A 25,705-nucleotide genomic window follows, 5' to 3' on the forward strand; every position below is an offset into this window, starting at 1 on the left:
AACCTCGCTATAGGCAGGAGATCAACCCAATCGTCTTAATGAGCATTGACGAACATCCGGAGGTAAGTCTTGATCTTCTGGTTCATACGTTCAGTCTGTCCATCGGTTTTAGGATGGTAGGATGTTGAAAGCCTACTGTCAATTCCTAATCTCTTACACATTGATTTCCAGAGATCTAAGACAGATTGTCCTCCACGATCTGAAATTGTTACGTCTGGCAATCCGTGATAGGAAATTAAGTGTCTGATGAGGATAGTTACTGTCTCCTCCGCAGAGATTCCATCTTCACTGCATGCAATACTCACGATTCTTTCTCATTGTCCCCACGGCTACCAGCATTGCCGCCACAATCCTCACGATGATCGGCCATTTCCATTTCGCAAGCCAAGAATTAATGGGGTTGATGCGAGGCCTGCCACCTAGTTCCCTTCCGACGCATCACCCTCACCTTCGTCAGACAGGAATGGCTGCTGTGGATGAACCGGTTGCATCCTGGTAAATCTTTGTCTTCGAAGGGAATCTGAGGATTGCCCCTTGCCAAGTGGTGGAATACACATGGCGATTTGAAGGGATGTTCTCGGTCACAGCATTGTCGGGGTTGATGTTCCTAAAGTGAGTCCTGTCCTTGGGCAGTGCATCAAGTAGACTGACCACCAAAGAGAGATTTTTTCCGCTTAGCCATGAGGCAAAGGTATATGTATATATATATTTACAATCCTGAGGAAACAGAAAAGAAGGAACCTTAGGGAGCATTAGACTCTTTAAATACCCACGAGCCACGCTAGTAGAAGTGTGACTACTACACACCCGTCAGTGTGTCTGGGGCCAATGTCTCCTGAGACATCTGTGAAGGTGTGAATACAAGTGTAACATCACGTATATTACCATGTGATTCCCGTGGGTTGAGACATGAATGGAAGACACTGGTCAATGAATGTGTACCTGAGAGTGTTTTTTGTAAGGTTTCATTCATTCGTGTCCCTCATTGAGAAGCACATCCAGTCAATCGACATATATACTCATTGGTTACTGGTACACACTCGGTGGTGTGTCTTTCGTTACCAAGATCAGAGGAAACAACACCCATTGTGGACACGTTCGACGATGTTTCACTGCAGCTTCACACTTTTGAGGCGATACGTGTGATGGATCTTGCTCGCAATTTCGACTTGCACATTGAGTAGCAATGGTGTCATCGACTGATGAATCATACAATCGCTCGCAAACTCAACTTTCGGAAAGAGTGTGAATGTTGGGGAGCAGCAATGCCGGGCTGTAGTCAATGTCAAGCAACGCGACCTAGTCACGCACTCGAGTCGGGCAGTGGTGGCGAAGAATGTTCACTTTTCTCGAGAATGCCAAGTCATTCACCCTGTCTTTGTCCAAGACTTGCAAAACTCAATTCAAGCACACGATACTAAGACCCTGACGCTTAGTGATTTCAAAGATGTCTCGGCAGAACGAAAAGGCAGACTTCGATTCTTGGTTTCTCGAATCCGAGGTAGAAGTGTTAAGACGCCATACTAGACCAAAGATCGCGGCACAGACCTTGTCCGACGTATTTCACTCATATTGAGGTATAGTCAGGAGGTTGGCCTTAGCAATTTGCATGACCATTCATCAAAATAATTACATGTACATGAAGTCATATGCTTTCAAGATAGCTCTTTCGTCAATATTTCTTGTACACATTATACCTATTATTGCAGTTGCTACTTCATTCAAGATTATATGACGAAGTCACGAAGAGTTGTGTTGTGTAGGGATAGAAATTCTCGGTGACAACCGATGACGTATGCAAGGAGCAATGGTTTTTCCGCGCCGAAATTAGTCTTGGCAAGTTCATGCAGATTCTGATCCGATGGCGCTCATTCAAACATTGCGTAGTACGCCTCACGGTATCCGTTGGAGGGTAGACGATGGACACTCTCACTGGCGGAGAAGGTGGAGAGCTCTTGAAAGCGATGCTGAGCACTGCCATCGGTCTCTACAGTGCGCCTTAAAAGCCTAATGCCGAGGTGTCCAACCATCAACCACCAGATGCGACTCCAGATAGCTGCTTTCTGCTAGAAGCTCTCATGGCGTTGTTGAACCACTACGAAATGCCTGCATCCAGCAATTGCACCGGCAAATGTGCTTTCAAATACGAAAGTCCATTGGCATGTGTCACCCAGTCGTCAGCGAAGGGTCTATCCGAGCCTCCTGTACGTACTTCTTGAAGTTTGTAGCGTCGCCTCATAAAAGGATGATACGCTGCTGAAAAAATCTATCTCCGCTATCTCAACGGCAGAAAGCAAGGATTCCTATTAAAATTTATTCGAGAAGCTGAGGACAATGATGCAAGAGCCGTGAAGCTCTCAAGGATGACAAGAGCTGCAGCAAAGCCCAGCGCCGCAAACAGTGTTCAGCTCAAGTGGCTCGAAAATCCCAAAGACATTGTGCGCGGCAATGCCTTTGGACGTTGTGTACTGATGCGACCAACAGGTAGCGACGAGAGGATTCGACGACTAAAAGTTCTCCAATCTAGCAATCGAGTGGTCCGAGCTCTAGGAAGTGGCTCGAAGGACGTACGGCAGCAGCTTCGATTCTAGCCAGATCCTTTGGTTTGCCTCGCCAGTTGATTTGCCAGAGACTAACATAGGCCTCTTTGGCCTCTTCTCCCTAGTACAACAAGTACATGGGCGTACGCCCGCTGAAGACTCTTCACCAGCCATTGATTGGGTTTTCAACGAATCGCCGGTAGAGCTTACGCTTGGAGCTGTGTCCAGACGCGCTATAGATCGACTGACCTATTTTGAGCCATGTCTCTACCACTGGCGACTTTTCCGGCGATAAGCTTTTTTATCGAGTGAATCACTGAACGGAGCAGCGAAGCGTACATGAGGCGCTTCAGATAATCGCCTAGCTTGATGCAAAACCCTGGTTGAAGGAACGGCAGGTCATGTTAACACTGACCCATGACAAGAGGAGCACGGCCCGCTCATGAAGCAACCTTCCGTCACACGTCACAAATCTCTATGGCTGCAGCGGAGAAGCTTCGCAGCTCTAGTGCTGACTGTCTGCATGAGCCCCTTACAATTTTGCACACCACAGCGAGCCAGGGTTTAGCTGCATATGGAAATTCGCCGGAATTTGTGAGCCGTTGTCGTCGGTCGGTACAGTCTCATGGACTTAAGAGGGGCGAACCTGCTTCACTGCCTTCAAGAGAACTCATTATGCGACGAATATATTCCGAAGAGGATTTGCCCTACATCAGTGACGAAATGTTGGCCAAGAATCATGCAGCTCGGTATCGGCTTGCAGTCCGCCCTCGCTCTTAGATTGGTGCGAGCCTAGCTACTTAAGCGAACTTGTCTGCACTCATTCAGTTTCACAAAGACTCCTCAGAGTCAGCTATCTATTACTCGCAAATATCAATCACTCAAAAAGAAAAATCCGCTCGATTTACATACATTATGATGCCCCCTCAGCCTACCATCGTCCTCGCCCATGGTTCGTGGCAAACAGCCACCAACTTCGACGCTTTGCGCAAGGAGCTTGCGAAACTGGCTTTCCCCACAGTGGCTAAAACCATGCCTAGCTCAACCGAGGATGCGGAGCAGCCCTCATTCACTGCGCAAAAGGACGCAGAGTATCTACGCCGCTCTGTGATTGAGCCCCTTATCAAGGAAGAAAAGGAAATCGTGGTGGTCATGCATTCGTACGGAGGCATATATGGCAGTAGCGCAATACAGGAGAGTATGAAATTGTCGGACAGAAAGAGAAGGGGGCTCAAAGGCGGTGTATTGGGCCTCGTCTACATTGCAGCTTTCGTGGCACCGCCGGGAATGAGTTCGCTGGGTGTCTTCGGAATTGACAGCCATCAACCGGAAATCAAACAAGAGAAAGGGCTCGGACATTCCGCATCATGGAAGCAGCGACAGAATCTTGTTCTGAAGACTGATGTCGAGCAAATGGCCTTGACCTGGAGTGGCACATGCGAAAAGACCCACCGTGACGCGTCCGACCACGAAGAGCGGAGAACGAAGCAAGCCGCCACTACACCCTTCCGTGCCATTACTGGGCCTGTTAGCTACATTGGCTGGAATACCCCAGCTTTCAATCGAAAACGGGCCTACATATTCTGCGAACAAGATCGCGCCATACCGATCGAGGTGCAAAGAAATATGGCAAGGAATGCAGGCATCGAGCTTTCCACCTCGTTCAACACCTCCCCCAACCCTTTTCTGAGCGTATCGCGAGAGGTCGCCAGCGCTATTGAGGGCTTCGCAAAGAAGTTCACCACTTGAGGCAAACGTCATCGTCTTGATCTGGGGAAGAGTCTCACCGCATATGATTCAACATTTATGAAGAACACGACCTAATGAAATGAGTTAATTTTGCATTTCAACCTCAAAAGGAACATTGGACATAGTTTAAGCGCAATGCAGATCATGGCTTGTATATACGTACGTCGGACTCCGGGCACTTACATACGGCCCCACCTGGCGTCTTTACGCATAGCGAGGATATTTTGAATCAATATTGAAGTCTTTGATGTACTATGCATTAATTCGGACCCCATTTTCATGAATAAAAATTTGCTACAAGTCCAGGTGAAGCCAGTCTGCGCCTTGTTCGTGACGTGTCCAGGGCCACCGCAAAGCATTATTAATGTCGGACATGCATCAACCTCTCCGAATCATCATGGGGAGCGCAGGGACAATTTAAGACACGATGCACTGCCACTGGGGAAGAGACCCTTACTCCACAGATCCGGGGTTGATCGACAAATGTTGATGAGCCGCAGGGGATTGCGTAGCTAGGAGAACCAACTAAACGCGCTTCCATACTCAAAAAGAACCCATACAAACGAAAAACAAAGAGTGGGGATAGGGTTCACTGCCGGAGTTGGTGAGATAGACCGGAGTGCGAGATATGCAGGTCTGACCATTGACCGGAGCGGAGCCATTTCTTGGCAGCACAACGCGAGTACGCTGGAAGCACGAGCTCGCAAATCATTTTGTAGCAGCATTCAGATCCACAGCTTGTTACCCCTGACCGCCACATTCTGTGTATTGATACACCGCCTGCTGGGCGGTGAGGACGCATACGTGGAAGGGTCGTCGCCCTCAGTACGTCGTCATCCCCGAAATGGGCATCGCAGGGATTTTGTGTTCTCGAAGATTGAGGCCTGTCGACCCTGCATTGCTCTCGTCAATCAAAAGCGCTCATAGTAGAGTGCAATGGCTCGCTGACAAGACACCTGGAAGCATGGAATTGTTAACATTCCCTACCCCACAGCCGCTTGGAAGAGAACATTGAAGACGGCGAACCAGACATCGCGTTCTCATGAAGCGCAGTAACCTGTTGTTGAGACCGACATACTGTTCATTGAATATCATAACATCATAAGTCATCAATCATCACCACCGGCAAACCGCAAGCCAATCAACACCCTCCGCCCTCTCCTCTCCCCGCCTTTTTGGCAGGCCACACCATCCACGCCAGCGTCACGCATGCCTTGATCCCCATGCTCACCCACAGCGAGACAGCAATATGCCTCGTATGCACCGTGACAAAGCCTCCCAGTATCGCACCGACCACCAAGCAGCAATAGCCCGCAAACCGGCGATTCCTGCTCGCATTCTCCCTTAGCCCGGCAAAAACCTTCTTATCGCTCGCAAAATCATAGATCATCGTCGTGACAACCACAGTCGGGACCTCCCAGAGCCCCATGGCCCTCCCGCACGCCGTCTGCGCGGGCGCCTGGAAACTCAGTAAAATGATGGGGATGAGATGCATCCAATCAATATCCTCACCAATATACTCAAGTCTACTCTCCACGATGCCCGTCTGCACGAGCACCGCACTCAGAAAGATACACAGCGTCTGCGTGGCAAAAGAGAACGTGAAAGTGAGCCTTCTATTCGGCCCACCGAGCACGTTGCCGATGCGCGCGAAGATGAAGGAGCCGGTGACGAAGGCGATGAGGGAGACCAGCGACTTTAGCCAGCCGTAGGGACGTACTTGGGTCAAAGTGGGCGTGTTGACTGTGTTGGCGGACGCGCCGAGGCCGATGAAGACTGTGTTGCCCGTTTGCATGGAGACGAAGGTTCGGTAGGCTTGGAAGATTGTGCTGTCCAGGAAGCCGGTGGTGAACCAGCAGAGGAGGAGGATTATGTCGCTGCCGCGGGTGGAGAGTTCGGCGGAGAAGTGGCGGGAGAGGGAGGAGAAGATTGTGAGGGAGGAGTCGGAGGACGAGGATGGGGAGGTGCGGACGCCGGTTTCGATGTCATTGTTGTGGGATTTGAGGGACTCGAGGTTTTCCTGAGAGGAGCAGCGAGTGCTGGTCTCCGAGAGGTTATTTGGTGTTTGTGATGCCATAGTCACCGTCGACTCTCCCTGTGCTGTGGTTTCTAGTTGTGGATCTTGTCTGACAAGCAGGTTGGGTAGGACGCAACGGCATCTTTATCTCCCATGCACAAGATCCAGAACTCAGATAACGACGCACGTCACAGCACGCCAAGCCCTCTCCTCGCAGTGCTGATGCGAAGGTAAAGGGCTCGGTGTGGGTCGCAATCCCGCCATGGCTGAGAAAGGTGGACCTGTCGTCCTCAAAGGTACCGAGTGAACCAGCATTTCGCATGAGAGGTGCCTCAGGCAACGCTTGGCCCATCCCAGCACCGCATGAAGTCGGACAGATAAAATCAACGATCGACCGGGTGGCCGCGCGATAGCCAGTCCTAAACCCTGCCCATCCTCCGGATCATGCCCCGACGAGCCCGTCGAAATCTACGGTGCGGCTATCTAGTTGCCATATATCTGCAAGGAGCACTGCCGACTGGGCAGTCGGGCTTGAACGACACGTGCTTGGCATGGGGTTTCACTCCCGTCACCTTCACATCGAATTAAACAATCGCTCCGGCTCCTTTCTACGGGGGCTTATCACCGACGGCTCGGGCCCAGTACACTGGTGACCGCCTCTCCCTACACCATTTGCCGCCGGATTTCAAATGCGGATGCAGCTTGTCCTTGTTCGGCCAGTCAACGGGCAGGCCAAGGCTCTGGGCAGATCCACATTCATCTTGGCATCTGTGCTTCGCCTTCTCTTGATCCACTTTGAGGCTGCAGATATCTTGGTATTTGCTTATCGACGCGGCTGTACCATTGAGCCTCTCTTGGTCGTGTCCATATCGTCGATGGGGATCGGAAAGGGGTTATCCCGGGGGGAGTTGCAGGTCTTGGCGTGTGATGAGGGAGTGAAAAGTGGGCGTGGTGGTTGTGACGAAAAGTCAATGATACTACATGTTTGAGATCAGGATATGGGGGAACGGGGAAGAAGTACGTGTCATGGTAGAGTCTAGGCCATGAATTCTCTGCATGTTGGAGATTCGATCTGAAAGCATGTCGCCATTGCAGTGGTCGATGCGATCGAGCGGCAAAATCGGCAAAATCAGTGCAATGGGTCTGCGACTCAGCTTGCATGATTGCGAAACGTGATTGTCCCTTGTTGTCGTCCAGAAGTGCACAAGACGGTGGCGAGCTGAGGCTCGAAGGTAGTACAATGCACAGACGCGACATCGACCTCCTGAATATTGCAGGAGGCTGGCCCTTGACCAGGATCCTCTCTAACAAACGTTGATATGGACGTACTGAGGTAATTATATGTGACGACACTTTCGAATCCAATTGTTGAGTGACCGACAGGTGGATCGCCTCTGCCACAAGCAAGCCACGGCCCACAAGTCCTGCTAGCACACAGCCTCGATAGAATATATTTATCCACCCAACACATCTGGAACGCATTCAGACATTCTATGCGATGATGATGTATTAAACGACTTGACAAATAACCAACAGACTTACTTCTCACAAACCAAGTAGTGATGTTGATTGACTAATCCCACCACTGACTTGAGTCCAGAGATGCAATAGCATCGAGCAACATCACCCACTTTGTCTTACGATGTTCTGCCAGGACTACTTCTCTCGCAATGGACTTATCGTAACCTGATCCACGAATGACCTGCCTCCCCGCCTCCCCGCCTCCCTGCCCTAACCGTCGCCATCACAGCACCACACAACATCTCCCGCCCACTATCCTTGCCTCCCTCGAACAAGAAACGTAATCAACATTCTAGACCACTGCACTTTCTTCGAGCTCAATTTCACAATCTACCGACGTGCGCTTCCCACGTACGCTATCTCCAACCATTCCATTACCCTCCCACTACACCCTCCCTCCAGTTCTTGCATATGTCTACCCCACGCACCACCACCACCACCATTTCCACTATCGCCGCCCCACAGCCCACCCCACCGAAGTGCCTAGAACAAGGAACCTTCAGAGCCCAGCGAAGTACCCAGAGGATTCTTCCGCCGCAACTCTCACACCCCCTACTGCCGCATTGTCCATATCTCCAGAGCAGATGTCGCGCAATCAGAAAGAGCGTGCTTGTTCCCAGCTCCAAAACGCCTCAAACACGCCGGCTTTGCCATGCCCAGACAAGACGTCGGCTCTGAATCTCTCCTCGCCCACGATCTGCCATCGCTGACGCGTGAAGGTGCGGATCAAACCTGCAATATGTGGTCGTACATAACGATTTTGTGACACCTGAGGGCATCCTGATGACATACCGAACCTCCCAGCCCTTCCAGTATCCAAGAATCTCGTCTCAAGCAACCAGCAATTCACAAGCCTCGCAGCTACGATCAACAACTTCCAGCTGATCGCCTTCAGAACGGGTTGTGACAACCACCAGCTCCTGTGCAACGTGGTCATATCTCATCCAGCGGGCCTGCTGTCCCTCCCTTTCCCTCCCCTCCCCTTTTCCCTCTGCCATTCAGCCTTTGATGGTACTCTCACTCGCCTCCCCCTACCCTGTTGTTTACCACCATACCAGCGTAGCAGCCTGCCGTTCCGTCAAACCGCTCAAAGAAACCCACTCACTCGTCATGGTAGTCTGGAGCATTACACGTAGAGTTTTCTGTCTCCTTTTCTACCACCCCGAAACAACCCCCCCTCCCTCCCCCACTGACCCATGCGGCGTTCAAGCCCAACCCCCATTTCCTCCCCTCTTCCTATAGACGCACCAAAACCCCACTACCGCACCGCACCATTACCCGCAACACGAGTAGCAAACCCCAAAAAGCGCTACGGCAAAGTCCAGTCTTGTGTTGGACATTTCGCGCTTCTTGCCTTCCCTCCCCCCTCCTCAGCCCTCACCAGCCCTTCCCAGCCCTTATTACTATTCACTCTCTCTGGATGATAGGCGAAGATGACGCTTCGTGGGGCACGCCGCTATAGATGGTCGTGGTCGAACTAACCTAGCGGACGCGGGTAATTGAGTTGAGTAGAGTGTGTGGATTGGGAAGGGAGGGGGGGGCAGGAGCTCCCGATTGTGATATCAGGGGAGTAAGACGACTTTGGCAGTGGAGCCGTTATGGATGGCGGTGCTGTTGGTTGTATGACTCTATATATCTTCTGCTTTGTGATGAGCGGAGATCATAATAGTAGTTAGTAGCGGGCTCCCCTGTCTTTGACGGCCAGAGGTCATGGAGTACACCCGGCAAATTGCTATTGTCAGTATTAAGTTTTCATGACATATGTCCTGTATAGAGAATAGCTAGATCTGCTGTCGAGTCGGGTCCATTCTAATTGCCTTGAATGAGTGAGTGGCTCTCAAGACTGCTGGAGAGTTTATCGAGGGACTAGATTGGGTTGGATCTACGGCAAGATTTCACTTGTGGGACCTTGCGGGTAGTCCACTAGCAACTTGAATCACACAATGTACTCATCGCTGTTGAGTGATGACGTCTCTGGCTGCAGAGAGCGGGACTTCAATGGGTACTGGGTGGCAGGGTCGACAGCTGATGTGACGCTCAGCTTGAGTTAAATTAAAATCATTGGGATTCAGATGTGTGACGAGGCACTGGGAGAAGGGGATGGGGGGAAATCGGGAAGTTAGTAGAATGAGGTAATACAATAGCTTTTGTCTAAATATATTGAGACAACACTTAGCTAAATTATGCTTTCGCCATGCTTTCGCCTCTGCATCCTTACGCAGTTCTCGTTCTCATATTCTCATCTTCCCATTGTTGCGGTACTCAGTCAGTACCAAGAGAGGAGGACTGCCTTCTCATAGTTCCGTCAACGTCACGTCAGTGAGGAATGCATATGTCTCTGTCGAAGACCCATGGTTTCAGAGCACTTCGATCTACTGACATTAATATCATTGCGAAGATTTATGCATGGAATATAAGATACCTGGAGAACTTCAAGTATATTTTTCTCGGGGAGCAGGAATTTGAATGTCTGTCACGCCATTGAAAGGGTCGTGAAAAGGTTCGAAATTTGTTACCCTTTTGCCACCATGGTAATTGCGTTTGGGAAAGACTTTGTTCACAGGAACGTCCAGCAAGCTTAAAATGTTCCCTGCTCTTGCGACTGGAAGACCTCTGTGCTTATCAGTATAATTCGCGAAAGCCGAGTTTAGTTCCAAGTCCTGGAAATCAGTTCTGTGAGATGCGTGCTGCTTATAAACCCAGATGTCTTCCAGATAATGCACGTATACTTGTTTCATGAACAAAAGATGTTGTGAGTACTTGGGATCTCCAAATACTAGTGGTAGATCCACGGCGCTCCTTAAATGTTCATATGCTTCTGCCAGGAGGTCCATGGTACACTTTGACTCGAAGTAAGCGAGACGCCTGGCCTTATTCTTGGGAACGAGTGCCCATAAGCCAAGAAAATCGTCCCTGAGCGAGTACTCAACAAGATGCTCATGCAAGACACTTTCCATGACCTTTTTGAGGCGGGAATGTTCGGTCATGACTTTGGTCTTCAGCATTTCGTTCCATATGGCGCAGTCGTTGAAAAAGTGCGACAAATATACGTGAATTGCGTTCCAATCATTGTTGTGATCAACGAAGATGATTAGTTTTGTCGCCTCCAAAGCAGTATTCAGCATTGAATCCGTTAACCCTCCCGTCTTTTGCGAAAGCGGATTGTCTTTGTAGATGCGCACCGTGTTTTCGTGACGATCTGGACGTTTGTCTCGCCCGTGAAGACACAAGTCGAGTATCATGTCCTTGTTCCGATATCGACGGGGTTCATATCCTACTTGCTTGGCTTTACGTCTCAGCTTTGATTGTAAGACGCGGTCTTTGTTAGGGCGTAAAATTCGTGCCGTAACATCGCTTTCAAGCCTGTGCTTTGGGTCCACTTGCAAAACGGGATCTTCTTGAACGCGGTCGTTGTATGCCAGAACCTTGCTTTCAGGTCTGCCGTTCGGGTCTAATTGCAGAACAGGATCTTCTTCAACCCGATAATGGTGTGCCAGAACATCGCTTTCAGGCGTACGCCTTAGTTCCGATTGCAAAGCGCGATCTTCTTCAGTAAGATCAAAGTAAGCCTGTATCTCGCTTTCAGACCTCGCTTCGAGTTCCAGAATCTGGTCTTCTTCCACAAGATCTGACGGCACCTGGGCCTGTCGTGATTCTTCGACTTGAGTGGCTAGAATTCCGTCAATGAACCGTCCGGTGATGACAGCAACTGTCAGCAGGGTTGCATAAACAAGCAAAGACGCCATGGCTGCTCCTAATATCGCAACTTTAGCTTTGCGTGAATTACGATTGGTGACACAGGCGCACGGCATACCTGCATTTATTTACAATAGATCTCTATACTTGGTGAAAGCATACCAGTAGCTAGTGCGTGATAGTCAGTCTTTACCATCCTCACTCGCTTGCAACAAATTCATAGTGGGGCATCAAAAATTTCACAACTGAGGACACATGGAAGACAATGGGTTGTGCAGGCATGGAACAGGACGATGACTTACGATCTTGAAGCTTCAGTTCCGCAGTCAGTTCATTTCGTGGCCTATGGTCATGATCATAATCGGAAGCAGTGAGGTGTCAACAAGAAGGAGGAAGTGGGGCTGAAGGTGTTGTTCCACGAGCGTCCAAATTGGCGCTTAGCCTCATTCAGCGAGTCCAAAGAAGTGAATTGAATCGGCTTCGAAAGCACCGAGTTGCTGGAGATGATGCTATGACATGGTGATAGATCATCAGCAAACAAGAGCGAGAGCTCTTCGCGGCGCCGCCTTTCGGTATCGCTGTATCGACCAGAGATTGAGGGGAGCTCGACGACTTTCAGCGTCTCGAAAGAAGTGAACCAAATCATTTTCTCAATCCAGAGCGTCGAGTTCATTGAATATGACAAAGCATAAAAGGATGGAGGCAGCAGACTGCCATGCCAAGGGGAAGGGAGTTCTGAGCGACAGGCCCTTTTGGTGTCGCTCTACTTAGCCGGGGGCGCTTGACTGCTGTAGCAATTTGTCAGGAATGAACTGAATCATTCAATGGAAGCAGCAAGGCCAGATTTTTGAAAATATTATGACAAGAGAGAAATGTCTCCGTGAAGAAGAAAAGGGAAAGAAATCCAGCGGCGGTTTTGACAACACTTGAGGCCGGAGTTGAGCCGAACCCTGGGGCTTAACCGCTTTAGGTGATGCAGTGAAGGGATTGCTCTCATCCTGTATTGCAACAAAATGAAGAACAGCTTAGCGTCGAGACTGACTATGTGAAGAGTCTACATGTCGGCAGACCAACGCTAAAGCTCGGCTGACCAACGCTAATCTAAAAATTTAGCGTATAAATAAATCCCTCATACTAATTAAGTTTATGGTCCGGTGAGCTTATTTGATTTCATTAATTAAAATATTTTTTAAAGTATTAAAATCGATTTGAAATCGATTAATAATTGTTTCTCTAAGGATTTTCTTAGCAAATTCTTAAGAAATTCTTTAGAGAAACAATTCTTAATCGATTTTAAATTGATTAAAATCTTTTTTTATTTAAATTGAAATGAATTTAATTAAAAATTGATTAAGAATCGATTATAAATTATTTCTCTAGAAATTTTATTAAGAATTTACTATAAAATTCTTAAGAGAAATAATTTATTTATTCTTAATTAATTCTTAATTAATTAAGCATTGTTTCTCTAAAGAATTTCTTAAGAATTTGCTAAGAAAATTCTTAGAGAAACAATTAGAAATCGATTAATAATTAATTTTAAAATATTTAAAATATTTTATTTTATTATTTTAAAGTTTAGTTTTAATCGATTATTAATCAATTTTAATAATTTTAACCTCGGCGGACCAATTGACTATCCGTTAAATATTACTAAATAAGCTAAATCCGCTAAAAATTTTAGGGCGGGGTTGGTCAGCCAAGCTTTAGCGTTGGTCTGCCGACCTGTAGACTCCTATGTGAAAGAGGTAGACAATGCGAGATTAAGCAGTGAAAGTATGGCAGATGTGGGAAAGCGGCAGACTCGGATGAGCACATCTTCTTCCTGGCCACCAAGCCTAGGTACACTGAATCTGATACACCATCTCTATGATAACTCACCTCTATAACAGGCCCATACCCAACATAACGCATCCCATCGCCACAGCCGCCAGAACCACACTCCCCCACCCCTCCACCTTTCCTCCAGCATTCTGCGCACTATAAGCCTCCGTCCCACTCCCACCTCCCTGCCTCTGCTGCCCCAACATCTCCTGCTCCTTCTCATATCCACTCAAATCATACCCTTCCCCCGGCACGCTCAACCCCGCCGTCTCGAGCACATCAACAGCAATCTTCTCCGCAAGCGCGTACACCGTGCTCTGCGGATGTCCCGGCGGCAGGAAGGGGAAAGAGCTCGCATCCACAACGCGCAAACCTTGGAAGCCGATCACGCGTGCCTTGCTATCGACCACAGCCATGGGATCGTCCACTTTTCCCATCTTGCACGTCCCTGCTGCATGATAGATCGTCATCAAGGACCGCTGTATAAAATCCAGGATCGCAGCGTCAGAAGTCACGTTCGGCCCAGGGAAATACTCCTCCTTATCAACCGTAAGGCCCAAGCCGGAGAGAATCTGCCAGATCTGGCGCGCGCGCTTGAAAGACGCGACTGCCAATTCTTGATCCGCGGGGTCGGAGAGCCAGTTGGGGTTGATGACCGGAAGATCCGCCATCGAGCTCGAAGTGATGGAGACATTGCCACGGCTCAGGGGGCGATGATCCCAGGGTTCACAGTCGCGTAATTATACCCATCTCTCGGATCCTCGGTTTGTCTATTGCGCTGATAGCCCAGGAAAGCGGAGATGGGCAACCATTCCAGTTCTGGCCAGTCCGCGGGGAAAACATCGAGTTTGCCTCGCGAGGGATTGGAGAGGGAAGAACGGTACGGTTCAGGCAAGGCTTCCCAGCCATAGAATCCTGCGCCGAAAGCTGAGAGGGGGCCAGAGCCGTTGGTCTTGAATTGCTCGGCTAACTTTGCGGCGACGGTGGGGGAGTTGAGGCCCGCGGAGCCGGTGAGAACGTTCACGCGATGCGAGATGCCGAAGAGGACGTGGTCCCACATGTTTTGGCCGACGCCGGGAACGTCTTTGAGGACGGGGATGGAGTGGGCGCGCAGGGTGGAGGCGGGGCCAATGCCGGAGACCATGAGGAGTTGCGGGGATTGGAAGACGCCGGAGGAGAGTATGACTTCTTTGCGGGCAGAGAGGGTAAAGTTGACGGGTGCGATGCCATAGGGTCCGGCTGTCGTTACGGTGACGCCGGTGGCGGTGTGGTTAGAGGAGAAGAGGAGGCGTGTGGCGAGCGAGTTCTTGTAGATTGTGGGAGATGTGCCGTTCTGGAGCGCTGCTTGCAGGAAGCTGGACTCGGAGGAGGAGCGGTAGCCGTTGCGCGGGTCGATTGTGAGAGTGGAGAAGGCTGAGCCGTTGAGAATGCCGCTTTGGAGGCCGTCTTGGAGGGCCATGCCGACGCCTGTGAAACCTTTCTGGGCCCAGGAGCCGAAAGCGTCGGCGTAGTTGCTGAATGAGACTTGGAGCGGTCCGCCTTGAGGATCGAATGCAGTCGTGTCTTGACTTATGGTTGCGTTGTAGAGTGCTTTGTTGAAGGTGGTGTAATTACAAGATTTCTTGTAATACGGCAGGAAGTTATCCCAAAGGTAGTCCTCATCGCCTACCTCGTCTGCCCACTTTTGCAGCGAGCCTTTGGTTGGTCTGTGGTAAATCATGTAGTTGCGTGCAGACGAGCCTCCAAGTGTCTTTCCTCTGGCGTAATGAACCCTGCGTTGCGCAGCACCCTAATGACATGGTCATTCCAGCTTCTCCAAATCGTTCACCATGGCAGATACGCACCTGCTGCGGCTCTGTGACCATGCCCCAATCTATCAAAGGCTGATAATTGTTCGGATCAGCGCCAGTGTAGAAATTCGAATATCCAGGGACCACGCTTCGATTGCCATTATCGACTTCATAGAAGCCTCCAGCCTCAATGACAGCGACGGTGACGGCAGGATTCTCTGCCAGTCTGGTCGCGATCGTAAGGCCCGCGGTTCCTCCACCTACAATCACGTAATCGAAGGTCGCATTCGTGCCTGGCGCGCCAAAAGTGCTGCCTAACACCTGGCCTTTTCCTCCATCGGCGAAGGTGAGGAGGTTGAGCTCGCCGGCCACGGATGCTATGTAAACAAAGAACAAACCCAGCAGTGATCGTAATATATGCATGTTTGTGTGCTTTTAGCTACCTCGAGAGACGTGATGAGGCAAGAAGAGGATGAGGGAAGCTGTGAGTTTTCCATAGCCATATAAGTCGAAGCCAAGGAGCCGTCGTCTTGTCGGATGCGAAGCTTTAGGATTTTGGAGATCTGGAATAGCCGTGTTGATCTTTGATCGTCGTGCAATTTTAGCCGACTTCCCAGGCTACCGTCCGGGCTGGTCTGTGGACATCGATGAAGCCTGCAACGTATAATCAAGGGCTATAAGGTCGTAAAGCTCTCCTGGGTCCTATAGCGACCTCCAAACAGCATTCTTGCACAAGGTGCATTCATCCTGACCATTTACACCGCTATAAGTCGTTCCTGGCCCATCGTCACGGTTCGCACGTGGTTCACTGGTCTAGGGAGGGGGATCACCATAAGACTTGCCTAGAGCTGCTAAGTGTGCCTGGTCCAAGTGTCTCCAGGAACCCTTGCCTGCATGATACGCCAACGGAACCTAGGTGCGGTGCCCAATCGGTAGGCGTACGATGCCGCGAAGTGGAAACTATCTGCGGCTAAGAGAAGCCCCGGAAAAGTCAATCGATCTTGAGGGGCCGGGGCCGGCGGCGGTGGGAATTGTAGAAATGGCTCATGCAAGACTATGACAGTCCTGTCTCTTACCACCACAGGGTTGCATGTCATTTATCGTTCCATAGTCAACTCTCGGGATTTTGCTCACCCAAGCATTTGACGGCGCACGACCCGAGGAAGATGATCGTTGGGAGGATTGGGATTGGCAACGATAGGTAAATCAGCAAAGTTGATGAGAGGCACTAAAGAACGTGTTCAAGATTCGGAATCTTGATGCGCAGACCTTCAATTTGCATGTCTAGGTAGATGACGATATACCTTCGGACTGCAATAGCGTTTCTCTCACTAAGAGTCCTTGATCGCTTTCCTTGGTAGCAAGCACAAAAGCTCATTGGTGTGTTCTCAAGTGGCACTCTCAGTCGAATCCAAGAAGCAAGTTTGTAACGAGGGTTCTCCATGATGAAGCAATGACTGTTCACCAATGATATCCGTCGTATTTGAAAATATGCTGCATGTCGAATAATTCTTGTGGTTTTCCATGGGCAAGTCATCTCTCGATGACGTTGACCTGGCTGTAACTTCTAGGGCTTCGAATCGGCTAGTACGACCGAATGATAGGTTTTCTTAAAGCGTTCAGTCCCAAAGCTCATGCCCCACATGGATTCCGCGTCTTGGGTTAGAATAAATAGGCCATTTCTTTCCACCTCCGGCTGTGGTCTATACCTTGCGTTGTTCCTGATCTGAAGACGACGGACTGTTCCTTGCCGTAATAAAGATGCTACTAGGTTCGACATCTCATCATTTCCAAGAAGCCGCCCAGGCCGAAGACGGCCAAGGATCAGAGTATCCAAATGCATCTTTGTAGCATCTAGATAGTTTATAAACCGTAATAGCGATTCTTTATCGACCGCAGCCAACTCTAAGTAGAGGTTGCGAATCCTTAAGAAATTGGTAGCTGTAAGATTTTGTGTCGTCAAAGCGCTATCGAGACTTGGGAAGGCTGAACGGATGCCTAGAAAGCCAAAAACGTTCTCGCCGTATAGGATGCGTGTTGCCTCAATGTAAAATGTTCTACAGACCCTGAGAAGCGCAGGGTAAGGAGTAGGTTCCGAAGGAAACCCCAAATGAGAGTAATGCCTTCAAAACGAACTTTTCAGCGATTGGATTCCTTCGAATTGTTTTGAACATGGATATTCTTACCTTAATACAGATCTTTTCTGAGGGAACAAGATCACATGACGCTGTGTCAGCGCATAACCATACATAATCGTCCGGACTTCGGGCGGTAGGTCAAGCAGGCCCAAAGCCATATTGGTATACGTCAATGTGGCTGCGCAACTCCGAACGGTGCAAACAACAATGTGTTGTTACTTGGGGTGGATGAAGGAGCGTATGGAAAGAAAGAGAAAGAGGGGTCGAGAGCAAGTGTCGTTTGAATTTGCCGCCCTATAAAGACTAGACCCAATATCGCATCTCCTGCCGAGATGATAACACTTCACGAATACATCGCTCGTATCTGGAACGCTAATATCCTCTTTCAGAGCATCGTTCGAGCAACTACTATAGACACCTCCAGTCTTGCAACACCGGGCAGCGGCACAGAGATAACCAACGATTTTTATAACCAAGCATATTCGCCCTTTGAGTAAGGTTCAAGAAACCAAAGTTCCCCCAACTCATTTAATAATACAAGAGTTCTTTATAATGCTTTGTGACGTCTCATTGCGAAGCGTCAACCCTCTATCTTCGACAATATTGCCTTGCTCTAGATGTACAAGGAGACTACTCCTTCTCGACCCCGAATCCTTTAATCCCATGTTGCCTTGCCTGTGACTTTCCAAGTTTCTGCCTCCATCCAAGACAGCATTTTATGCTAAGTCATCAAAACGCTAGGTGTCAAGATCCAGGGGGGACATTTGGAGAATCACAAAGCACCTATAACAAGCACATGATATGCATCTCCCGCTTTGTGTTCTGGCAGATACAGCAAACCCTGCTCTTCGGCCTTCATCATTCCCAACACGAACTAGACCCTACATCGCCTCCACCCCACCCCCCGTCTCATTCCCTCCCCCCACCGCATCATAACTCCTATACACATACCCCCTCGCCGCCAAAACCTTCCTCCCCCTTCCCCTCCCCCTCCCTCTCCCCCACTCCCACCACCAACCAAATCCAACACCCTAAAATCCACCTCGGCGATCCTCCACCCCGCGCCTGGCGTCAACGGAAACTGCTCCCTCAACAACACCACCATATCCCTCAACAAGCCATACGTATACGGCCGATCACTCATCCGCACGCGTTCCGCAAACAGTGTCAGCCCCGCTTTCTCGACTTTCCAAGTCCGCGCTCGCGCGTCCTCGCCGTTGTCCAGGATGGCGGATTTCACTTCGGCGTAGGCGCAGAGCGTGAGGGCGTTGAAGGCGTCGGAGGAGAAGGTGGTGCCGTGGCGGCGGGGGGTTAGTTCGATGACGCGGGGGATGGGTTTGGGAGGTGGAGCGGCGGCGGCGGCGGCGGCGGTGGTGTTGGTGTTGGTGATTGGGTTGGATGGTTCGGGGCTAAGGGGGAGGGGGAGGGGGGAGGGGGAGGTCGCGCAGATTGATGAGTTTCGCGATCGGTGTCTGCTGCGTTTGCATCGCCCACATGCCTACCAGTAGTAACACTAATGAAATCATGCTGCTTTATCGCAGACCAAGCAGCCTGACCACCTCAAGACAAAACAGGATACTGAAAAGATTCTCCACTTGTGGGGAGAAAAGCATTTCCCCAGGTTATTTTAATAGCGCGCCCGGTCTGCCCGTGAAACCCTCCGCGACAGGAAGGTCTCGGTCCCCCTTCGTGCCCTTCCACCATTATTCGCCGATAGCCGAGATAAGCTGCTGGCTGGAACAAGGCTTGTGCTTCATTAGCGCTTGTGTTGCACGCGCAAAACGTGGCTTTTGTTTCAGACACTTGGGTGTGGAGTCAGCGGGGTGCATGGACATGCGCTTGAGGTGAGACCGGATTTGTGGACTTTGGTCATGCTTGGGTTGGGAGGGTGCTGGTAGAGTTGTGGTTGTTGGGATTGCATTTGTGAGGTTATTCGCCGGCGTTGTGGCATAGTGCCGACATTGTGTGGCGTGGATGGTTTGGTGTCTCGGTAGCGAAGCCAGACCCGGAGGTGGTGTCTCCTTATTGTACCTGAGAACTCGAATTCTTTGTGAGGAATGGCTCGCTTAATCTGACAGACTGTTGCGTCTAGGTCTATTCGCTTTTTTTTTTGGAGTATTGTGTGCCCTATTCGCTTCGCTTTTGTTCTCGCACTTGTCACCCTTGATCCTCAGGGCACTTGCACCACTTGTCTCATGCCAGTATTGGACAGCCTGTTCTGCGTGATTGGCGGGAAATAGATGAAAATGACTTGTATGAGTCAGCCATTTCAGTCAAAAGCCGTCGATGAACCTAAATGGGCTTTTGACTTCCACAAACTGACTTGACATATTCAAAAATGGTCTCTCCGGACCTTCCATTACCCTCTGTTCGTGTAGCAGGAGGCAAAAAAGAGTTAAGAATGACTTTCACAAGCCAGCCACATAAGCTAGAAAGACCTTACCATCCCAAAGTAGCCTCCAACTTCCCAAAAGCTGGCTTTTGGCATAATGCCACCACTATAGAACTGCCAGTGACTCTGATTACTCTCTCAAAGGCTGACTCCATTGCCAGAATGTGGAAACTATAGCGGTTGGCACCGGACTGCTGGGGTATATAAGCCGCCTTCTCCCCATCTTAGATCTCCATTATTTAGACATTTAGATTAAAGACCAGATCCTTACAAGCCACTAAATCACTACTTACCACCTCTTTACAGCCACTTTAAACACACGCACCCTACCCAGCTACCACATCCGCTAACCACACCCACCGCCACCCGTCACCATGCAGCTCTTCACCCTCCTCGCCTGCCTCTCCTTCGGCCCCTTTTCCGCCGCCCTGCCCTCCGCCGCCATCGAATCCCGCGGCCTATGGGACTACGCCTGGATCGGGCAATACCCGGCCAACGACATGGGCTGCGAGCACCAGATCTGCGCGGGGCCCGAATCTCACCAGCGCCCAAAATTACACCCGGACCACCACCGCCCCACAGACGGACGTGGCGCCTGCCAGAAATTCCTCCGAGACAACGCCACCCGCATCGGGGTGTTCTTCGGCAAAGGGAAGAACGAGCTCATCAAGGTGCAGACGTTTTTTGATGAAGAGTGCAAGGAGCCCGCCGTGGTGTACTACAACCCGCGCAAGAATGGCGGGCCGAAACATAGCAACCAGGGCTGGCTTTGTGAGAATGCGAGCGGGCAGGATTTGGGATGGAATCTGGGCACAAAGGATCCGGGCCCGGATCGAGAGGGGCAGGAGGCGTTTGATAAGTTTGTGGCGGGTGATAGGCCGTGGGGGAGTGCGGTGGGGTGGCAGGATGCGAAGGCAGCTGTGAAGAAGTTTGATACGTGGGGTTACTTGGGAGGACATTAGGGGGACTGGCTGGCGTGTTTTGGTTCTTTCTCTCTCTCTCTCTCTCTTGTTTTCTTTGTGTACATATTGGGTGTTTTGTTAATTTGATGGAACATATAAATTCATACCTTCTTTCTTGACGTCTCTGGATTTGCTAATGCGTCCTTGTTCCAGCGAGGATTCTCACTGTCCTTGACTGGCGCCCACCCTAGTTGAATCTTCGAATTTGTATCAGTATGCCTGACCTAATTTTCTCATCATACTCATTTGCCCACTTACTTGCATGACTTTCTGATCCCAGTCTTTTGTAAAGTGCTTGATCTTTCCATCCTCAACTTCAAAGATCGCTGCAGCACTCCAATTTGCATGGTTTCCGTTTGCGGGAATGCCCATGTAAGGCTCGCCACTAAAGCTACCTTCGGCTGAATATCTCAGCAGAACGTGACCATTCTTTGCAAAGACCCGATCGAAGCGTATGATGTGCAAATCGGCAACGCTTTTCATGACGTGAGAGTGTGATTCGGCATAGTCCATCGGTGTCTCGCATCCAGGGAATGTGGATGGACTCCAGAAGGTGCTATCGGGGTGGCATAAGTGAGCTACTGCCTTGGCCCCTGCGCTTTTCGGATTATAGGCTATGGACATGTACTCTTTACAGAGGGCTATGTTGCGCTACGACTCTACTGTGTCAGCATTCTGACTTGTGAATTGAAGGCATTGATTGCCACGCCCTCAATCTTGCCACGCCAGAATTTTACCTCTTCTTCTGCAGTCTGCTCCGTCGTGACAATTGCTGGAGGATAAGATCCCATTTTGGACGGAATGCCTCAAATTCGATACTTGAGGGTCTTGGACGAGTGTGACAGATAAAGAACTAGGTATCAAAATCCCAATGTTCGGTCTTTTTGTCCCCTTCGCACGATGATATCACAAAAGGAGGCTACGTCATTTGTAGGGCTGGTGCGGAATTACGGCCGCACCGTAACTTCCCCTTAAACTTTTGAGGCTTCGAGTTTTCCCCACTTTGAATCAGCAGACTCTACTTGGTTTTGTGTGTTGCATTTCAGACTTCTCTTCATCTAGAGCTCAGTGTAACTGCCCCATTCAACTCTGCCTTTTAGCTATCCAGTCTCTTGCACTATTATGTCTCAACCAGAGAGTCGCAATGTCTCCGCCGGTTTATACTCCACCACCCTCTCCGAAGGCTTTGTTTATGCTGTGCCGTACTTGAAAGTGAATGAACCACTTAAAAATGTCCCAAAAGGAACCTCACTTCAGCTTTTGAGGCGCGCATTGTCCACCAAATCTGACATCTCGACCCTTTCAAGCTTCGCCGCGCGTACGCAACGGGCAGCAATGGCCCAGAAACCAGGCTCAAGCGACCTGCGAATCATTGGCCTCGGGTCTTGCGGGTCAGTCTTTGAAGTGCCTGGAACGGAGCTTGCGTTCAAGAAAGGAACCAATGCTGCAGGAATCTGGCAGGATTTCTGCCTGACAAATGAAGTTCACAACGCGAATAGGGACGTGCGAACATTAATGCAGCAGCTTTTCCCGGCAGCTACAATACCGAAGACGCCTTTATGCTACGAGTTTCACCTCGCCGACGAAGACGACTTTTGGCTTGGCGCGCCTGACAGTGTAGGCACATCTGACCGTAAAGAACACTCGTCTGGCTATTTGCACCGCTTTCCAGAGAGTCATCGCACAAGACAGCCGCTTTTCACGGTGGATCGAATCCTGCCGCTGCCCCAACCCGTTAGAGAAGCCTTGATCGATGCTTTTTTTGACGAGGAAGTTCAGCACGAAGCCACGAGTGACCCAGATAATGAGGACTGCCTGGCACGAGTGTATCTGGGAGAACGCGAAACACCCACAGATGACTACGATACGCTACGAAACTTCCCTTTAAAGCTAAACATGATCGAAGACATCGACGTCGACATCCCTGAGCTCGCAGTCGAGATGGCAATAGGTCTAGCGACAATCCACTGGCAAGCCAAAGTCGATGGTATGGATACAGAGTTCGTCCTCGGCAGCAGCGCCACATGGGATACCGACCGACCAAGAGGCTACAGCGACTCGTCCCAACCGCCGCACAAGGTGAAGTTTGTGGACTTCAAGCGTCGGGCGATACATCTTTGGATGCTGGACTTCGACAAAGCAAGCAGGATCAAACTGACCGAGCAAGATGTCAAGACCAAGCTTGTGCCGGCGTTCTTGGGGAACGACCCCTACTACCCCAGACCAGATGTGGACGAGGACTTATGGAACGACTTCCGCGGCGCTTACCTGAAGGCCAGTCATGCGATACTACAGAACCAGAGGGTAGAGAAGAAGGTCCTTGCTTTACCAAAGCTTTTTGTGGAGGAAGTGCAAAGTGTGATCAAAGAGAATGAGGACTGGAACGAGGAAGACAACATTGTCTTTGGCTGATAGGACATTACTTCTTGCTACGAATAAAGACGCTGCGAGGAATGGAACGAGGAGGACAATGGGGCATCCCTTCTTGCTCAGAGCAATACACTGCGAGGAACGGAACGAGGAGGACAATATTGTGTTTGGCTGATGGGAGATCCCTTCTTGCTAAGAGCAAGGCACTGCGAGGAATGGAATGAGGAGGATAGAATTGTATATGGCTGATAGGACATTCTTTCTTGCTACGAGCAAGGCGCTGCGAGGAATGGAACGAGGAGCACAATATTGCGTTTGGCTGATAGGACATCCCTTCTTGCTCAGAGCATGGCGCTGATAGTGGACGAAGAGATTCAAATGGTAACTCGTCTGGTAATCAATGACAATCATTTAATTCTAACTGCATACTCAGGCACGTCCGTTTTCAACCAAATGCAGGTATCGCAAACAATAGCTACTAAATCAAGCACCATCCACAAAACCTCCAAATGCAATCTCTAGGCCGCCATTCATCTTTCACATCATCTCGTTCAGCGCCTCTCAATGCCCACGTCCTCGGCTATGGTGTCGCTTGCTTCGATGTCCTCCATGGCCATAGTCGTCACTATCATAGTCATCGCTCATGAAGTCGTCGTCGCGATACCCTCCACGGCGCTCATCTCTATATCCACGATTTCCACGGGGTCCTCCACTCGGACGGCGCTCATCTCCATATCCACGATTTCCACGGGCTCCCTCACTCGGACGGCGCTCGCTTCGGCGTCGATCTTCATAATTCCCAAGCCCAAGTAGTTCGCTCCCACGACGTCCGCTCCCATGATGTCCACTCCCATGATGTCCACTCCCATGATGTCCACCCTCATGGGGTCCGCTCCCGTGGTGTCCGCTCCCGTGGTGTCCGGTCCTATGCTCTATGCTTCCGTACCCTCCACTCCCATCATCCATCAGCGGGCCCATGAGAGTATACTCCGCATTCCTACCCGACAAATTACTCGTGTAATTCGGCATGCCGTGGTTCCTATGCGGTTCAGCATCCCTATGACAGCGCTTCACATTCCTACCATCCATAAAGCGCTCCATCGGTGGGGGTGCCGCAATCCAAAGTTCCTTCGGCGTTTCCTGATGGGGCATTCTCCCTCCGGAATTATACCATTCTTTCCACGCATCACGCATCTCATCCATCCAGTACGCCTGCTGTCCTTGCGCACGCATCTCTCGTATCATTCCATGCGCAGGTGGTATTTCATCCCGATACAATGGGTGGATCTTCTCGACCGGGTTTTCGAAAACGCCGTACCGTGGGTTGAAGATGTCTGCGATCCTCGAAGCGCCTGAGCGGCCGTAAGTACGCAAGTAGGCTATTTGGCTGACGACGCGATGATCGAGGCCTCGGGGATGAGTATATGCGGTAGATGCGGTGAAGCATCGGAGCGTCTTGTTGGGAGTGATCTCTAGGTAGGGACGGCCGGATTGGGTGACGTTGACGTATCCAAGTAGAGCGAAGATCAGACGGAATTCGTAGGATGTGAAGATAAGGAAGTCGTGCACATGAGGCGGTGTGTTGAAATTCTTGAAGCGAACAGGGGGGTCTTCTCCACGGGGAGGGCGTGGAGGGAGTTGATCCCAGGGACGGCCGAGACCATAGGGAAGGCCTGCTGAGGCGAAGATTGTGCGATCATAGTGCGGATACGGATCATACGGTAGGCCTGATTTTGGCGGAGCCATCTTTGGAAGTTTGGTCGAGGTATCGATGCAGAAGCAGAAGATGGGAAAGCAGCGTGCTTTTATACCCAAGGCTAAGAATGGCGAACAAAGAAGGCATCCGACTGTGATACGTGTGGTTGCTTTGCAACACTTCGGTGTCGATGCGAGATGTCATTGTATATTTGTCAAAGTGAGCTCTTTGTTCGACAATGAGATCCGTGAGACGTGGTGTGATACCCAAGCTTCAGCTCCATCACATCCACACACAACGAGACTTTTTCAGACCCCAGAGTAGCCTCCGATACTCAGATCTACAAGCATCAGTCGCGAGATCGGTTGAGTGAAAGATGTGACAGCTGGGTATACTAACACCGTCTGCTCGTGAATTCAATAACATAATTACGTTGACATCCATTGGACGTGCTTTTCATCCAGAGATACGATGTCGAGACCACCAGGCATGACCATGATTGCCTCTCCCGTTCACCGAATATCATTTGGAATGGCGATTTGCGATGTCGTACGCAGAAGGGCGTGAAAGCAATCCGGACCGGCAACTAGCATCAAGAAGGATGTGACACATCGGAAAGGGCTATCCACGCTCTGATATCGCTTGACATTCACGGAATGCATCTTTGCTAGCTCTTGGTGTTTGTAATACATTGACTCCGTAAGTGCTAATGCTAAACTCGCGTAGCAGCAGCATTGAAATCACCAGTTGTGGGTGGCAAGGTCAATCGAAACATTGCGAAGATCTGTGAGCTTTGACTTCTCAATATTGACTCTCTAAGAGAAAGCTCATGGGCTTGTTGTATTCATGTCAACGCGCTGTATCGACGACTGAAGTTCTCGAAGAATGGCATCGAGTATCGGTCTTCGCCCAAGCGTCATCCACGTAGCCCGTCGGCGGATTACTGATACTCATGGCACCGAGCTCCAGAACCGTTTTCTTCAACGGCTTAACATCGGCTGCGTTATCAA

The 25,705-nt window shown here is 50.2% G+C and overlaps 10 protein-coding genes across 10 annotated transcripts; 3 read left to right on the forward strand and 7 right to left on the reverse strand.

Annotated features, from left to right (window-relative positions):
- Nucleotides 1-3,455: 3,455 nt before the first annotated feature.
- Nucleotides 3,456-4,289, forward strand: KY384_007496 (uncharacterized protein; the record flags this gene model as incomplete). Its single annotated transcript, XM_044815987.1, has 1 exon — nt 3,456-4,289. One exon carries the CDS (start codon nt 3,456-3,458, stop codon nt 4,287-4,289), a length of 834 nt encoding a protein of 277 aa, XP_044666627.1.
- Nucleotides 4,290-5,430: 1,141 nt separating this feature from the next.
- Nucleotides 5,431-6,366, reverse strand: KY384_007497 (uncharacterized protein; the record flags this gene model as incomplete). The annotated part of the gene is made up of 1 exon (XM_044815988.1): nt 5,431-6,366. One exon carries the CDS (start codon nt 6,364-6,366, stop codon nt 5,431-5,433), a length of 936 nt encoding a protein of 311 aa, XP_044666628.1.
- A 3,893-nt stretch (nt 6,367-10,259) lies between these two features.
- Nucleotides 10,260-11,573, reverse strand: KY384_007498 (uncharacterized protein; the record flags this gene model as incomplete). Its single annotated transcript, XM_044815989.1, has 1 exon — nt 10,260-11,573. The coding sequence occupies one exon, from the start codon at nt 11,571-11,573 to the stop codon at nt 10,260-10,262; it is 1,314 nt and encodes a 437-aa protein (XP_044666629.1).
- A 1,833-nt stretch (nt 11,574-13,406) lies between these two features.
- Nucleotides 13,407-14,018, reverse strand: KY384_007499 (uncharacterized protein; the record flags this gene model as incomplete). The annotated part of the gene is made up of 1 exon (XM_044815990.1): nt 13,407-14,018. The coding sequence occupies one exon, from the start codon at nt 14,016-14,018 to the stop codon at nt 13,407-13,409; it is 612 nt and encodes a 203-aa protein (XP_044666630.1).
- A 32-nt stretch (nt 14,019-14,050) lies between these two features.
- KY384_007500 (uncharacterized protein) lies at nt 14,051-15,560 on the reverse strand (the record flags this gene model as incomplete). The annotated part of the gene is made up of 2 exons (XM_044815991.1): nt 14,051-15,136; nt 15,192-15,560. 2 exons carry the CDS (start codon nt 15,558-15,560, stop codon nt 14,051-14,053), a joined length of 1,455 nt encoding a protein of 484 aa, XP_044666631.1.
- Nucleotides 15,561-16,704: 1,144 nt separating this feature from the next.
- Nucleotides 16,705-17,433, reverse strand: KY384_007501 (uncharacterized protein; the record flags this gene model as incomplete). Its single annotated transcript, XM_044815992.1, has 2 exons — nt 16,705-17,194; nt 17,387-17,433. The coding sequence occupies 2 exons, from the start codon at nt 17,431-17,433 to the stop codon at nt 16,705-16,707; spliced, it is 537 nt and encodes a 178-aa protein (XP_044666632.1).
- A 2,608-nt stretch (nt 17,434-20,041) lies between these two features.
- KY384_007502 (uncharacterized protein) lies at nt 20,042-20,629 on the forward strand (the record flags this gene model as incomplete). The annotated part of the gene is made up of 1 exon (XM_044815993.1): nt 20,042-20,629. The coding sequence occupies one exon, from the start codon at nt 20,042-20,044 to the stop codon at nt 20,627-20,629; it is 588 nt and encodes a 195-aa protein (XP_044666633.1).
- Nucleotides 20,630-20,730: 101 nt separating this feature from the next.
- KY384_007503 (uncharacterized protein) lies at nt 20,731-21,112 on the reverse strand (the record flags this gene model as incomplete). Its single annotated transcript, XM_044815994.1, has 2 exons — nt 20,731-20,826; nt 20,888-21,112. 2 exons carry the CDS (start codon nt 21,110-21,112, stop codon nt 20,731-20,733), a joined length of 321 nt encoding a protein of 106 aa, XP_044666634.1.
- A 639-nt stretch (nt 21,113-21,751) lies between these two features.
- KY384_007504 (uncharacterized protein) lies at nt 21,752-23,041 on the forward strand (the record flags this gene model as incomplete). Its single annotated transcript, XM_044815995.1, has 1 exon — nt 21,752-23,041. The coding sequence occupies one exon, from the start codon at nt 21,752-21,754 to the stop codon at nt 23,039-23,041; it is 1,290 nt and encodes a 429-aa protein (XP_044666635.1).
- Nucleotides 23,042-23,560: 519 nt separating this feature from the next.
- Nucleotides 23,561-24,745, reverse strand: KY384_007505 (uncharacterized protein; the record flags this gene model as incomplete). The annotated part of the gene is made up of 1 exon (XM_044815996.1): nt 23,561-24,745. One exon carries the CDS (start codon nt 24,743-24,745, stop codon nt 23,561-23,563), a length of 1,185 nt encoding a protein of 394 aa, XP_044666636.1.
- Nucleotides 24,746-25,705: the final 960 nt, after the last annotated feature.

Source organism: Bacidia gigantensis (assembly GCF_019456465.1).
Source record: "Bacidia gigantensis strain McMullin 20006 chromosome Unknown contig_278, whole genome shotgun sequence".
Lineage (NCBI taxonomy): Eukaryota > Fungi > Ascomycota > Lecanoromycetes > Lecanorales > Ramalinaceae > Bacidia > Bacidia gigantensis.